Source organism: Balaenoptera acutorostrata, chromosome 15, assembly GCF_949987535.1.
Source record: "Balaenoptera acutorostrata chromosome 15, mBalAcu1.1, whole genome shotgun sequence".
In the NCBI taxonomy this organism is placed as follows: domain Eukaryota; kingdom Metazoa; phylum Chordata; class Mammalia; order Artiodactyla; family Balaenopteridae; genus Balaenoptera; species Balaenoptera acutorostrata.
The window spans coordinates 36160109-36175467 of record NC_080078.1 but is presented as its reverse complement, the minus strand read 5'-3'; the positions used below and the strand labels follow the sequence as shown (position 1 = coordinate 36175467).

Below are 15359 nucleotides of genomic sequence, written 5' to 3'. Positions count from 1 at the left end.
GCCCTCACTGCTCCCAGAGCCTGGACAGGTCACCACGCCCTCTATGACTCAGTTTCCCTAGTTGTAAAACAGAAGAGGAAGGGGCTGAATGGATATCCAAGGACCAAGGCCCCATCCTGGCTCTGACCTCCTAGGTCCCTGCCTGGGTGGGGGGTTCAGCAAGCCGCCCCGAGAGTCACAGCTGAACAGGGACCAGGTCCCACCGCCTCCTGCACCAGCCGGGCTGGTCCTCCAGCTTCCTGTACCTCATCTCCTCAGCGGGCCTCCTGGTGCGTGGGTTGTCCCTGCACAGACCTGGCTGGGCCAGGACCCCATGGGGCACCACCATAAACCCTCTTGCACACGCTTCCAGGAGGGTGGAAGGACGAGGTGCACTTGCACCTCCAGGCTGCCTGCACCCCCCAACCCGCCCAGGACCACCAGTGACAAGCATGCGGCCAGGGCTGAGGTCTCACAGAAACTGCGGGTCCGAGGCCTGCCTCCGTCCTGCACTGGAGCCTCCAGACCTGCCAGCCCACCTGACCCCACGTCACCCCGCGGCCACCTCATGATCGGAGCCTCAGTTTCTTCAGTCTTCGGCTCCACCAGAACACTCACAGCAAAATCAGGCGCATCCCCAGACCCCCTGTCCCCGCACCGCTGAGTCACAATCCCCTCCCCAAATGCCAAAACACACCAGCACGAGCCCCCGGGCAGAAGCCTGCCCCACAACCAGCAGCGTGCACTTACAGACATCACTGGGTCCTCAACGCCCCCAGCCATCCCAGCACGCCAGCCACTCCTACCTGGGAGAGGTGTCCAGGGTGACGGAGGTGCAGGCGCTGGAAAACAGCCGGGTGTCCCAGAGCTTCACTTCACGCTCACGCATCTGCAGGGAGGGGGCAGAGAGGGACTCAGAGGGGCCCAGCCCGGAACCCAGGGACTAAGGACACAGCCTGGCACAGGAGCACTTGCCCCAGAGCAGAGCATTCGGGGGGTGGGGGGTGGGGCGGTGAGTCATGCCAGGGAGGGAGAGTTTGGGTTTTCATGTCCTGCCCCTTTAAGAACCCTTAGGTGACAAGGGACAAGGGGCGGTTCCCTCTGTGGACTCTGGTCCCTGGGGGGGCCCACCGCAGTTCCCAGGGTCAGGCTTAGCTATTGCAGATGGAATCTGCCAGTTTTCAGCAGCCGTTGGTCCCCTGGGGCTCTGAGACCCGGCTGCACACAGGGCCGTATATGGATGGGTCTGGAGCTGGCCGCAGCCCCCGCCTCCCAGTGGGCCTCGCCCCCGCCCTCTTGGTGTGGATGCCCTACTCCTCCGGGAGGAGCCCTACCTTGTTGAAGCCAGTGGACACAAGGTGCTCCTGGGTGCCTGTCCACACCAGCCGGCCATCCCTGTTGTTCTCATGGGCCCACGTGCTCTGGAGGAGGAAAAAGATGGCACTGAGTTGAGCCTTGGGGGCCTCCTCGGGGGGGCCACCCACCTGAGAGCCCTCCAGAGGGCAGGAGGGGCCAGCTGGGGCCAGCTCTGCACCCAGAGGGCCTACTTGGCCACCAAGCTTGGGCTCAGTCTCCCTCCTTGTAAGGGGCCTGTTGGGCTGCTCTACTCATGGCCAGGCCCCTCTTGCCGTGGTGATGGGGCTCAGGACGGCGGCACGTCCTTGCCTCTGCAGGTGTCCAGGGGGAGGCACTTGGCTGCTGGTCACCATCCTCGGGCTCTGAGGACCCCAGCGCCCTCTCGGAACTTCATTGTCCTTGCTCGTGGCCTGGGCTGCCTACTTCCCAGGACTGTCGCGAGGATCAACTGAGACCACATGTGATAGGAACAGGCCGGCCACAAAGCGCCGTGCAAATCGAGGGATTACGAGTATTACTGCTGCCTCTTGACACTGCCAGGGGGCTGGGGAGAGGGCCTGGTGCCAAGCATGGGGAACAGTCCCTGGAGAGGGCAGAAGAGTGCCCCTCTTGGCCCTCCCGTGGTGCTGGAGCTGCCAGAAGGAAGGTTTCCTGGGCCCCAGGGAGGAGAGACGAGTTCAAACCGCAGGCGGCCCTGTCCCCCAGGCCCAAGCAGGGGGGGAGCTGAGGGGGCCAGAGGAAATGCAAACAGCTCCCTCCCAGTCACCCTGGCCCCTGGAGCCTGAGACCAAAGACCCTGTTACCAAAATTAGCTCACCCCAAACTGTGGCCAGCTTCCTCCCAGCTTCCCACGATCTCCTTGGGAATGAATGAGGGAGGCAGGCGGCTGTGAGGAGCTGGCCCTGCGCCCCCTCCCCAGCCCGCGGAAGCCGACCCCAGCGTGGGAGACCATCGGAAACGGCTCTGTGTCGTTCAAGGGGCTTTTCTCACTGCTTCCTTCCCACCCGGCTGTAGTCGGCACAGGAAGTCAGGGCTGGAGCCTGAGAACTTGGGCCCAACATCCCTCTCTTTACGCAAGAGGGGCTGTGGGGTCAGGGCAAGGGTCAGCTCCGCCACCAACACCCCAGGGTCAATCAGAAGTGTCACATGGGCTCTCGCCCTCTCATCGGTGTGCAAACATCCCACGTAAGGAGCACCAGACGGCTCGCACCACATTAGCACACCATTCATTCATTCAATAGCCGTGCACGCCTCCTCCTGGCCAGGTACTGTGCTGGGAGCTGGCGGTGGGGCCAGACACACCTCAGACGGACGGTCACGTCCTGGGTGAAGCAGGGCTGCTCACTCACTTGTTCTTTCATAATATGAATATTCGAGCTGCACATGACACTAGGCACTGGGGACATGGTCAACAAAACAGAAAGGGTATGCAAACTCATAGAACGTGCAGGTTGAAAGGCAGATGTGAACCAAACAGAAATAACTATGTCAGCGAGTTGCTGTAAGTGGGGGGTTAGGGGCGCAAGCTTTGGAGTCAGACTGGCTGCGTGAAAGCCAAGCCGCCAACAGCCTCGTCCCAGGATGTGCCTCAGTGTCCTGACCCACACAAAGAGCACCATGACGGACCCACTGTGGAGGGTGACGCGCTCAGGCTTGTGTCCGGCACACATCAATGTGCATTTTTTAGAAGCATGGTAACAGGGTACAATAGAGTATAATTGAGGGCAGTGGATTTAAGGTAACACTTAAGATGTGAAGGATTGGCAGGTGTGAGCCAGCGGTGGGGACCAGCATCTGTGAAGAGTCGGGGTCTCGGAGAGCGAAGAGGCCGGCACAGCTGGCAGCAGGGTCGGGGGAGAGGAGGAGGCGGTGCAGGGTCTACGGGGTCTGTGGACAGCGAGGGAGTGTTTTTCATCCAGAGGCACAGGTTTGGATGGAACATTCCTTGGCCCGTGTCTCCACCTTCCTATTTCACACACAGAGAAACCAGAGGCCCAGAGAGAGGAAGCCATCTGCCCCAAGTCACCCAGCAGGACAGCCACCTGCACCAACCGTTACTGTTCTCTGTCTGCACAAGAGGAGCAGATGGAGGACAGGCGAGGAGACAGGCACAGCCAGAAGGCAGCAGAGCCCAGACCAGGAGGAGCCCAAGATGCTAGCTGCCCCCAGGCACCTTGGGTCTCCAGCAATCCTCCCTGGATGAGCTCACACTGGGGGAACCAGGCAGCGTTGGTCAGGGCATTGTGGGCTGGCGAGTCCTGCTCGCCCCACAGCTCTCCACTCTCGCCTCGGGTCTCAGAGGACACGGCACCCAGGAAGTGGAGACGAGGTCAGAGCTTAGGCTGAGCCCAGTGCACCCACCATGGGCACACCCAGCTCAGTCTGTCCCGGGGCCAGAGGAAGCCCCAGCAACTTGGAGGGAAGGCCAAGGACCCCCTCCCCAATCCTCTATCCCCAGATCACTGGAGTGACTTTCAGTTTCAAAAATGCAAGTTCTTTGCTGACCTCAGTGGGACTGGGGAGGAAGAGCCCTCCCGCCAAATCCCCGGATTCTCATTCTCCTGGGGTAGAGGGGAGGCTGCATTTGGGACCTAGGCACCCTGCCACCCAAACCTGAGCCCTGTCGTAGGAAGCCGCTGATGGTGATCCCGAGCCTGCAGGCCAGGCCTTGGGGTTTCCCTCTTACAGGCAGCTAGGTGTCCTGCTCGTGGAGAAGCCCCTCGGTACCCCCATGTCTCCCCCACACCTGGCCCCAAGGAGAGAACAGGAGGGGCTGAGGCCAGGCCGCGCCTGCCCAGTACAGGGGCGCCAGGAGCAGGCGCATACCCGGCATTCCAGCTGCAGTAAAGCCAAATCCCCCTCTCTGTCGCCACAGCAACGCTTCCTGTGTGGGGCAGGGCGACTGGAAGAGCGGCCCTGGGCTCCTTCCTAGGGTGAGGGGACCTTCTCCGGTGGTAAGACCCCCATCACTCACCCACACCCCTCCTCAGCCAGGCTCAGTCCTGGGCTGCAGATGCTGGCCCCCCAGGCCTGCCTGACACAGGGGGTGGTCGGAAGGAGCAGTTCCGCCTGTCCACGCCAGAGGTTCTCTGGCCCCCTCCTGCCCTGGACCAGCCTGTCGAAGCTCACCAGCCCTGGGTACCCCCTCAGCTGTGGCTTCTACTTCCCTGGCACGGCCATGGCTTCAGGGCCTCGGCCACCCCCACTGGGGCTCTGGCACAGTGAAGGGGCAGGAGAGGCCTGGGGCTCCGGAGTCAGATGGACCGAACCTGGCTCTGCCACTCAGCTGTGTAACCCTAGGGAAAAAATGACCAAAGGACTGACTTTACAGGACGGTCAGGAGAGTGGAAGGAGGTTATGCGTGCCAAGAGCCTGGGACATAATAACCCGTCATAAATGCAACCTAAAAACAAAGCAGAGGGTGTGAACAGGAGGGAGCCGCCCAAGCATCCCCTGCTCCAAGCTCCAGTCTCCAGAGGCAGGGCCCAAAAAAGACAGTGGAGGGAGAACTCCCCAGGCCTCCCTGCCCATCCTCCAGGCCATGGAGACAGCCAGTGGGGCAGGGAGGGCAGAAGCTGGAGGGAGGGCAGTGCCTTCTTCCCCAACCCCCACCAGTACCCCCTCCACTGGGGAAGGAGGATCTCAGGAGAAGGCACTCCCAGAAGGCCTCTCCCCTGAGCTGGCCCCTCGGCTCACACCGACCCTGGCTGCCAGCAGCAGTTTTCTTAATAGAAGCCAGGTGTGGGCCAGATGCCCTGGCGGAAGTGGGGGGCAGGGCCAGGCAGAGGGCAGCATTCCAGGTCCTGCTGCCCCCGCACAAGCGGCCAAGCACAGGCACGGTCCCAGGAGCTAGGAGCGGGTGGGAGCCACCCACGCTCTTCCCGGGTCTCCTCGGCCCAGAAACCCCCTTCAGAGGGGCTCCCTCCCTCTTCTCTGAACTTGGAGCCCTTGGACGGCAGCCACTGCATCTCTACCTCAGCACCATGACTGCCCCCCGTTGCTGGAGGAGGAGGAGAGAAAGGAGGAAAGGGTTCAGCTGGATGAGCTGGCCAGAGGCACTGCCCAGCTGGGGCAGGAATGGAGGTGCCGGGCGCTGTGGCCTGGACCCTGGGGAGGAGAGGGTGACCTGAGAAAGCTGCGGGGAGAGGGCCTCAGTCTCCCTCCTCAAGCTGAGCCTGGGGCCCCTTTCCAGGCAAAGACTAAAGGTTATTTAGCACAGAAAGCTACAGTGAGGCCCACTGCTCACGCTGCCCTGAGGCTCACACAGCTCCACCACAGCCAAGGGGCAACGAGACCAAGGAACCAAGACCCAGCCTCGAGGAAGCAGGGCCAGGGTGGAGCTAAAGCCACTTCTGCTGGGCTTGGTTCACCTGCCAGGATGGGGCCTCCTCTTGGTCTTTGGCCAGTCAGAGGTGGAGCTGACTGCACTGCCCTGGGAAAGAGCTGCAGTTGGCTGTATGAAGGGGAGTGTGTGTGTGTGTGTGTGTGTGTGTCTGTGTGTGTGTCTGTGTGCGCTACTGCTGCTTGGGTTTAGACTGGTGGATTACCCTTGACCCCGGGTGGGCTGTATGAAGGGGAGTGTGTGTGTGTGTGTGTGTGTGTGTCTGTGTGTGTGTGTGTGTGTCTGTGTGTGTGTGTGTGTCTGTGTGTGTGTGTCTGTGTGCGCTACTGCTGCTTGGGTTTAGACTGGTGGATTACCCTTGACCCCGGGTGGGCTGTATGAAGGGGAGTGAGTGTGTGTGTCTGTGTGTGTGTGTGTGTGTCTGTGTGTGTGTCTGTGTGCGCTACTGCTGCTTGGGTTTAGACTGGTGGATTACCCTTGACCCCGGGTGGGGAACAAGTCCTAGAAATGGAGATGAGGCATCTCTGCTGGGCCTGGGGCCTCGCTGGGGAGCTCTGCGCACGAGCTAGCAGCAGAACCCTGAACTGCACCTTCCTCAGGAAAGAAGGCTCCTCAGCTTCTAGAATAATTTTTAAAAATGTAAATCCGCTCATTTCATTGTTGGCTTATAACCCTAATGGCTCCCAAAGCACAGGTGACAAGCCCCTGACTCAGGCTCCTAGGACAAGCTCAGCCCGCCCCAGGCCGTCCACGGCAGCACTCAGGCCTCAGCCCCAAGCCAGCTCCTCAAGGAAGCACTAAATCACTCCAGCAAGCAGAGCCCCCCAGCAATTGTCCGTGTCTGTCTCGTTCACCACAGAACATTCTGTGCCTGGCACCAAGTTGTTCTCAAATGAATGAACGAGTCCCCAGTGGCTCAATGCCTGCAGCATGAACCCATCGCCTGGCCTCCTCGTTTGGAACTCGAAGGGCCACATGCACCCATGCACAGCCAGACACAAACCGAACCCGCTCAGCACCCGGGGCCCACAGATCAGGCAGGGCCCCCAGCACCAGGGCCTGGAGGGGTGCAGAGGGTGGGGGCTGGGTCTTCTTGGCTCCTCTGTGGCTGGCCTCCGCTGACCGTACCAGGAAAGGTGGGTAGGGATGAGGGTTTCAAAGGAGAGGAAGTTGGAATCTCAAATTAGCTTCTTGAAGCCACAGGATGCTTCCACCGAAGGCCTGTGGGCGGCCTGGCTGCCCCCACCCTGTGATCAAAGCTGGATCCTCCCAAGACCCAGAACACGCTTCCCAGAAAGAGCCTCGAGCCACCTCCCAGGTGACCCCCGCGTACCCGCCAAGCCTCGGCCAGGGGCACGGGGCGTGGCAGAATCTGTGTGCCAGAGGCTGAGCTGCCCTTGCCCGCGTCTGCTGGAGCCGCTGGGGCCTCAATCCAGCTCCGCTGCCCACACAACTCACCTGGGAGGCCTCGGGCTTGGCTCTGGGGTCGAAGATGCGCAACTGCTTGTCCTGGAAAAGCAGAGAGGAGAAAACAGCACAATTAGGCTGGGGAGGCCCTCTGGGCGGGGGGCCTATCTCCCCCATCCCTAGGCTCTGATGGTCCCACACCCAGTACACAGGTTGAGCACCAGGCACCAGGCAACCCCTCCCCAGCCCAGTTCCTCCTTCTCACAGCAGGGGGCAGGCCCCCTTTCCAGCCCCAGTCACCCACAACAAAGACTGTGACAAGAGTTCACATTTCCTGACCACCTACTATGTGACACGCATGATCTCACCCTATCTTTCCAACCACGTTATGAAGCCGCGCTATCACCATGACCCCTTCACAGATGGAGAAACTGAGGACCAGAACCAAACTCTAGGTTACCAGCTGCTATACGTGTGTCCGGCCCTGTGCTCAGCCCAGCCTAGAGGGGCTCACAGGACAACATCATTTCTACACTTAACTTGGCGTCTAACCAGGACGGCAAGCTTGCACATCCATCCATCACTCAGCACGCAGTTACTGGTTCAGAATACCTGACTGAGGGTGGGGATGGGAACAGACGAAAAAAGAAAAAAAAAAAAAAAACCAAAACAAAATACCCATACCTTATATAAACAGCTTTCTTTCTGTGGAATAATCTCTCTGCATGTGTGAGTGTGAAAGTGTACACAAATGTACATACATAAAGAACTGGGGGAGAGGAGGCAGAATCTGTATCCGTTGACTATTTACAGGCTTGGCCATGATAAATTGTTAACTGCAAAAAGGAAGATGCAGAGTTACGCAGTGTGGTGTGATTCTACTGTGGTAAAAGTAAAAAACTCCATTTGTCTGACCACATTCCTGTATGTTTTGCAAGTCTGCTGAGTAAGGAGAAAGGTCTTGACAGGCACGGGCCGTGTTCTAATGCTGGCACCAGGGGTGAGGCAGGTGAGGGGTGATTAGCTTTTCCTTTTTATATCTTAGCACGGCTCCACTTTTTTCCGATCAGCACAGATTCATATTTTCTTATTTCAAAAAACAATCAACCAGCAATGAACAATTGGAATTTGAAATTAAAAACACAATACCATTTACATCAGCACCCCCCAAAACTGAAATACTTAGCTAGAAATCTAACAAAATGGGACTTCCCTGGGGGTCCAGTGGTTAAGACTCCATGCTTCCACTGCAGGGGGCGCAGGTTCAATCCCTGGTCAGGGAACTTAAGACCCCGCATGCCACAAGGCACAGCCAAAAAAAAAAAAAAAAACAACTAACAAAATACGTATAAGATCTACATGAGGAATACTACAAAACCGCTGAAAGAAATCACAGAACCAAACAAATGGAGAGATATTCCATGTTCACAGTTAGGAATACTCAATATTGTCAAGATATCAGTTCTTCCCAACTTGACTTATAGATTCAATACAATCCCAATGAACATCCCAACAAGTTTTGTGAATATCGACAAACTGATTATGAAGCTTATGTGGAGAGGCAAAAGACTCAGAATGGTCAACACAAAGTAAAGGAGAAGAACAAAGGTGGAGGACTGCTGCTTCCCGGCTATATTCTAAAGCTACTGTAATCAGGACGGTGTGGATCTGCACAAGGATAAACAAATAGATCAATGGAACAGAACAGAGAGCCCAGAGAGAGACCCCCTTAACTACAGCCAGCTGATCTTCAACAAGGGAGCAAAGGCAATACAATGGAGCAACGACAGTCTTTTCAACAAATGGTGCTGGAACAACTGGGCATCCACATGCAAAGAAATGAATCTAGACATAGACTTTACATCTTTCACAAAAATCAACTAAAAATGGATCATAGTCTTAAACATAAAAACACAAACCTTTATTATAAAACCTCTAGAAGATAGCATATGAGAAAACCTAGGTGACCTTAGGTTTGGCAATGACCTATTAGATACAATACCAAAAGTGTGACCTATGAAAGAAAAAACTGATAAATTGGACTTCATTAAAATTATAAACTACTGGTCTGCAAAAGACACTGTTAAGAAAATAAAAAGACATGCCACAGACTGGGAGAAAACATTTGCAAAGCACATATCTGAGAAAGAACTTATATCCAAAAAACACAAAGAACATTTAAACCAAAAAAAAAAAAAATTAAAAAATAGGCAAGAGACCAGAATGGACACCTCACCAAAAAAGATACACAGATGAAAAATGAAAACATGAAAAGATGCTTAACACTGTATCTCATTAAGGAACTGTAAATTAAAACAACAATAAGCTACCACTACAAACCTACTAGAATGGCTAAATTTCAAAAAACTGACAACACCAAATGCTGGTGAGGATGTGGAGCAACAGGAACTCTCATTCACACTTCTGGTGGGAATGCAAAATGATTAAGGCCACTTTTAGAATACAGTTTGGCAGTTTCTTACAAAGCTTTAAAAAAAAAAAAAAAAAAACTCTTACTACATGATCCAGCAACTGTATTTACCTAATATCCTAAGTATTTACCCAAACAAGTTAAAAACTTATAGCCACATAAATGTTTATAGCAGTTTTATCATAGTTGCAAAAAACTGGAAGCAGCCAAGAAGTTCCTCAATAAGTGAATGAATAAATAAACTGTGGTACATTCATACAATGGAATATTGTTCAGCGATAAAAAAATAAATAGCTCAGACCCCAAACCATAAAACTCCAAGAAGAAAACATAGGGGAAAAACTTCATGACATTGAATTTGGTAATGATTTCTTTCTTTTTTTTTTTTTAATTTATTTTATTTAATTTATTTATTTTTGGCTGCGTTGGGTCTTTGTTGCTGTGCACAGGCATTCTCTAGTTAGTTGTGGTGCGTGGGTTTCTCATTGTGGTGGCTTCTCTTGTTGCAGAGCACGGGCTCTAGGCGCCCAGGCTTCAGGAGTTGTGGCTCGCAGGCTCTGGAGCACAGGCTCAGTAGTTGTGGCACACGGGCTTAGCTGCTCTGTGGCATGTGGGATCTTCCCAGACCAGTGCTTGAACCCGTGTCCCCTGCATTGGCAGGAGGATTCTTAACCACTGTGCCACCAGGGAAGCCCGGTAATGATTTCTTAAATACGATAGCAAAGCACAGAGAAAAAGCAAAAATAGACAAATGAGACTACGTAAAACTTAACTTTTGTTTATCCAAGGACGCAACAGAGTAAAAAGACAACCTATGGAATGGGAGAATATATTTTCACATCATCTATCTTATAAAGAATAATACCCAGAGCATATAAAGAACTCATATTACTCAAAAACGAAAAATCAAATAAACCAACTAAAAATGAGCAAAGAACTTGAATAGACATTTTCCCATAGATACACAAATGGCCAACAAGCATGTGAAAAGATGTTTAACATCACTAATCCTCAGAGAAATGCAAATGAAAATTATAGTAAGATATCACCTCACACCCGACAGAATGGCTACTATTAAAAAATCTAGAATATAACAAGTGTTGGTGAGGATGTGGAAAGTTGGAATCCTTGTGCATGTTGGTGGGAACATAAAATGGTACAGATGCTATGGAAAACAGTCTAGCAGTTCCTCAAAAAATTAAAAATAGAATTATCATATGATCCAGCAATTCTGGGTATAAACCCAAAAGAACTGAAAACAGGGTCACAAAGAAATATTTGCACACCCATGTTCGCAGCAGCATTATTCACGATAGCCAAGACACAGAGGCAACCCAAGTGTCCACTGACAGATGAATGGATAAACAAAACATGGGACTTCCCTGGTGGTACAGTGGTTAAGAATCCACCTGCCAATGCAAGGGACACGGGTTCGATCCCTGGTCCAGGAAGATCCCACATGCCACGGAGCAACTAAGCCCGTGCGCCACAACTACTGAGCCTGCACTCTAGAGCCCGAGAGCCACAACTACTGAGCCCACACACCGCAGCTACTGAAGCCTGTGCACCCTAGAGCCCATGCGCCACAACTACTGAAGCCCACACGCTCTAGGGCCCGTGTGCTACAACTACTGAGCCTGCGTGCTGCAACTACTGAAGCCTGTGCTCCGCAACAAGAAAAGCCACCACAATGAGAAGCCCATACACCGCAACAAAGAGTAGCCCCTGCTCGCTGCAACTAGAGAAAGCCAGCGCACAGCAACAAAGACCCAATACAGCCAAAAAACAAAACAAAACATGGTATACACATTCAATGAAATATTTTTCAGTCTGAAAAAGGAAACCCTGTCACATGCTACAGTATGAATGAACCTTAAGGACATTATGCTAAATGAAATAAACCATTTACAGAAGGACAAATAATGTATGATTCCATTTATATGAGGTATTTAAAGTAGTCAAATTCATAGATATGGAAAGTAAAATGATTACAAGAGGCTGGGGTAGGGGCCAAAGAGAAGTTGTTCAGTGGGTGTAGAGTTTCAGTTCTGGAGATCTGTTTCACAACAATGTAAATATACTTAATATTAGAACTGTATATTTAAAATGGTTAAGATGGCAAATTTTATGTGTTTTTTATACCAAAATTAAAAAAAAATAGTTATCAGTCCACAAAAAGATATGGAAGACCTATAAATGCATATTACTAAGTAAAAGAAGCCAATCTGGAAAGGCTACATATTCTATGATTCCAACTATATGACACTCGACATCCAGGAGAAGGCAAATCTTACAGAGACAACAAAAAGATCAGTGGTTGCCAGGGGTTTGGGAAGAGGAAGGCAGGGATGAACGGGTGAAGCACAGCGCACTTTTTTAGGGCAGTGAAACTGTCTTGTGTGATGCTGTAATGATGGATACATGACGTCATGCATTTGTGGGAACCCATAGAAAGCACACCAAGAGTGAACCCTGGGGACTTCCCTGGTGGTCCAGTGGCTAAGACTCCATGCTCCCAATGCAGGGGGCCCAGGTTCGATCCCTCGTTGGGGAACTAGATCCCACATGCCGCAACTAAGAGTTCGCATGCCGCAACTAAAGATCCTGCATGCCGCAATGAAGATCCTGCAAGCGGCAGCGAAGATCCCACGTGCCGCAACCAAGACCCAGGACAGCCAAATAAATAAATAAATTTTTTCTTTTAAAAAAAGAAAGACCAAGTTTAAAAAAAAAAAAATGGAAGAGCGAACCCTAATGTAGATTGTGGGCTTTAGTTACTGTAGCAACATTGGTTTAACTATAACAAACGCAACTCACCAATGCAAGATGGAGTGGGGAGGGGAATATGGGGACTCCTGGCCCTGTCTGCCTGGCCCTGCCTAGGTGCTTGGGATTCAGACAGAGCAGACAGTCCCTGCCGAGTGCTGGTGCCTGCAACCCAGAGGTGGTCACAGGTAACTCTGGGGAGGAACCTGGACCTGACTTGAGCCCAGAGGACAAGTGGAGCTTGTACTGGGAAGGGAAAGGCATTCAAGGGAGGAGGAAGAGTACGAGCAAAGATGTGGAGACAGGAGCTCGCTGGCACGAGACGTGGAAGGAAGACGAGGTCATAAAGGGAGAGTGAATGGCAGGAGTGGGGGGCAGCAGGCAAGCACACAGCTGGACAAGGGAGGGGTCAGCCTGCAGAGGCCTCGAAAGCCAGGCCTCCCTTCACGGGCCTTCACGGGCAGGGTCCCAGGGTTCTCCTTCCAGCTGCAGTTTACTGAGCACTTGCTACGTGCCAGGTGGGCACCAGGCACAATCCAGGGGTCAGTTCTGAGGCACCGTCCACTCCACAGCCTCGGTTGGGAGGAGGCTGCTTAGAGACAGACAGCGATCAGACAGACAAGGCCAGTAAGGGACACAGGATGGAGACAGGCAGAAAGAACAGTGAGAGGCAGAGAGAGGATGGGGAAAGATGGAGGGTCAGAGAAGAACAGAGACACAGAAAGACAGAGAACAGAGACAACTATAGACACAGAAAAGACAGCAAGGGACAGTGAAAGAACCAGAGACTGAGAACAGAGACAGGGCAGCACAAGACAGACAGAAGATGGGTCAAGCAGTGAGCAACACTGGATCTCGACAGATGACAGGCAAGAGAGAAGGCCTCCTGGCAGCAAGGGCCACTCCCACCCCTGTGGAGACCAGACAGGCAGGGTTAGGACGCCAAATCCACCACTGATGTGCTCTGTGACCTGGGCAAACCCCCGAGCCCAGGGTGGGATGAGGGTGATGGCAACACTTCTCACAGGTCGGAGGCACGGTCTTGGGACCTGGGCACCTCCCTAAAGGCAGCTGGGCCATCGAGTGCAGAATTCCAACAGGAGGTCCAGACCAGGCTTCAGACTGGGCACTGGGGGCTGCATTGGCGCTGGTGGGGCCTGCAGGGCCGGGCAGCAGGGGTGGCACTGGGCTGCTGAGGCTCTGGGCTCACAGGCACACTCCCGGTGGAGTGGGAGCCCAGCTGGCCAAGCCCTGCCATCTGTGGGGCCAGCGCGCCCCCTAGCGGCCACCTGCTCCTCCCCTCGGCCGCAGGAGCTGGGAGGGGAGCCGGAAGGGGCTTCACTGGGCTGGGCCAGCCCCTCACCCTGCAGGGGCACCAGGAGGCCTGCAGGTAGAACTGCTCCAAGGCAGGACGGGAGTCATAACCAGGTGGCCAGGGAGGTTTTCCCCGTGGGGTTGGGGGGGAGCCCAGTGTGGAGACCAGGGAGGCTCTGATGAGAAGAATGTTGCTGACCACTGGTCAAGAGGGGCTCGGGCTCTCTCCTGCTGAGGGTGGGCCCCTCACGGGCTCCCCCCACACTCTCAGAACAAACCCACGGGCACCTCCACCCGGACTGCAGTCACAGGGGCAGCCCCCCTCCTTCACCATTCCCCAGGGGCTTGCAGCTTTTGACGAACCCGTTCAGGATCCTGAGGCTCCCTTTACAGCAAAGGAAGGGGCAGTGGACACAGGACTGTGGTGATGCCCGGCACTCGCTGACATGTGACACCCTTCAAGGACAGCGTCCTCCCCCAGGATGCCGCACCCACATCAACAGTATCGTGAGGCCCTGAGTCCCCACAGGTAATCAGGTCTAGGAACTGGGATGGGAGCTGGGGGGCCTCCCCTGGGCACCACTCCAGCCAACCCACTTGGGAAATCTATGCTTCTCGTCCCTGCGCCTTTGGGCTCTGGGTGGAGAAGGCACAGAGGTCCACCAGACTCAGACATGGCCTGCTCCACTAATCCCTCCCCCCAAGACACCAGCAGGCGAGGAGTTGAGTCGCCGTCCCAGGACACAATGGGGACAGGGTGCTCTGTGACTGGGTGGCTCTTCCTTCTCCACCCGCCCCACTTCGGGCCCAATTTTGATGGTAAATGGGGCTCAGACCCCTGGGGACGTGGGGCTGGACCCCAACAGCAGAGAAGCCCCCTGTAACCAGCAGGGGGGCAGTCCAGAGTTCAGGAGCCCAGCTGGGTGGTGGGGAGGGAGAGGATGAGACCAGCGGCCCAGGGTTCTTCTCGTAAGGTTGCAGCCAGATCCTGGGAAAGCTGTCCCCAGGGATGGCACCCTGGGGACTGCCGTGGCTGCAGGGTTTGTGGTGAGGCCCTCCGTCCCTGGGTGCTGAGGGCTCGCAGCTGTCACCCCTCCTGGCACTGCTGCCCACAGCCATGCGCACGTCCAGTGACTGGTCAGCATGCGGACAGGGCCCAGCCCCCTTGCCTCAACAGGGACAGCTCCCGTGTAGCTCCACAAGGCGTCTGCAAGCAGTCCCTGGACCCAACGCCCTCGTCCCCCTCCTAGGTACCCCCAGTCCCATGCTCCGCCAGGCCTTCCCCTGGGAGTCACTTCTCCCTGCGCTGGCCACCCTCCTGGTGGCTGACATGCTCCTTGCCATCACCCCACCCCCACACCGTGTCCTCCACCATGGTGACCGCTGCCCGCTGCCCTCAGAACAAAGCCCTCGCGTGGCCTCAGGCTCGGCCTCAGCTGGCCCCACCCTGCCCCCGGCCATACCCCTCACCTGGCTGCCTCTGAACACAGCAGGACCCCCGGGAGACAGGACCCCCGGGAGAGTGCCTGCCTCCTAATCGATCCCCCCGCAGCCTTGTCAAAGCCAGACTCAACCACACTGGGGGTTCCAACCACTCTGGGGGGTCTGGTTCATATCAGGCCCAGCTGGGCCGGGAGCTCTGGGGAGCGCCGGCACCTCTGGCTGCTCCACAGGAAACGACCCACGTCCAGCCCCCAGACACCTGCTCCCCAGACACCCTGCCTGGGGCTGGGCTGGGGGCCTGGAGCCGAGTGGACGCAGGGC

The 15359-nt window shown here is 54.9% G+C and overlaps 1 protein-coding gene across 2 annotated transcripts in view; it reads right to left on the bottom strand.

Annotated features, from left to right (window-relative positions):
* The window catches only part of CORO7 (coronin 7), a 60137-nt gene that overhangs the window by 29245 nt on the left and 15533 nt on the right, over positions 1-15359 (bottom strand). For both annotated transcript variants that reach the window (XM_057528937.1, XM_057528938.1), the window contains exons 7-9: positions 7136-7186; positions 1314-1400; positions 786-868 (exon numbers count right to left, since the gene is read on the bottom strand). In XM_057528937.1, the coding sequence (XP_057384920.1) occupies positions 786-868; positions 1314-1400; positions 7136-7186 (221 nt within the window). The remainder of the gene's footprint in view (positions 1-785; positions 869-1313; positions 1401-7135; positions 7187-15359) is intronic.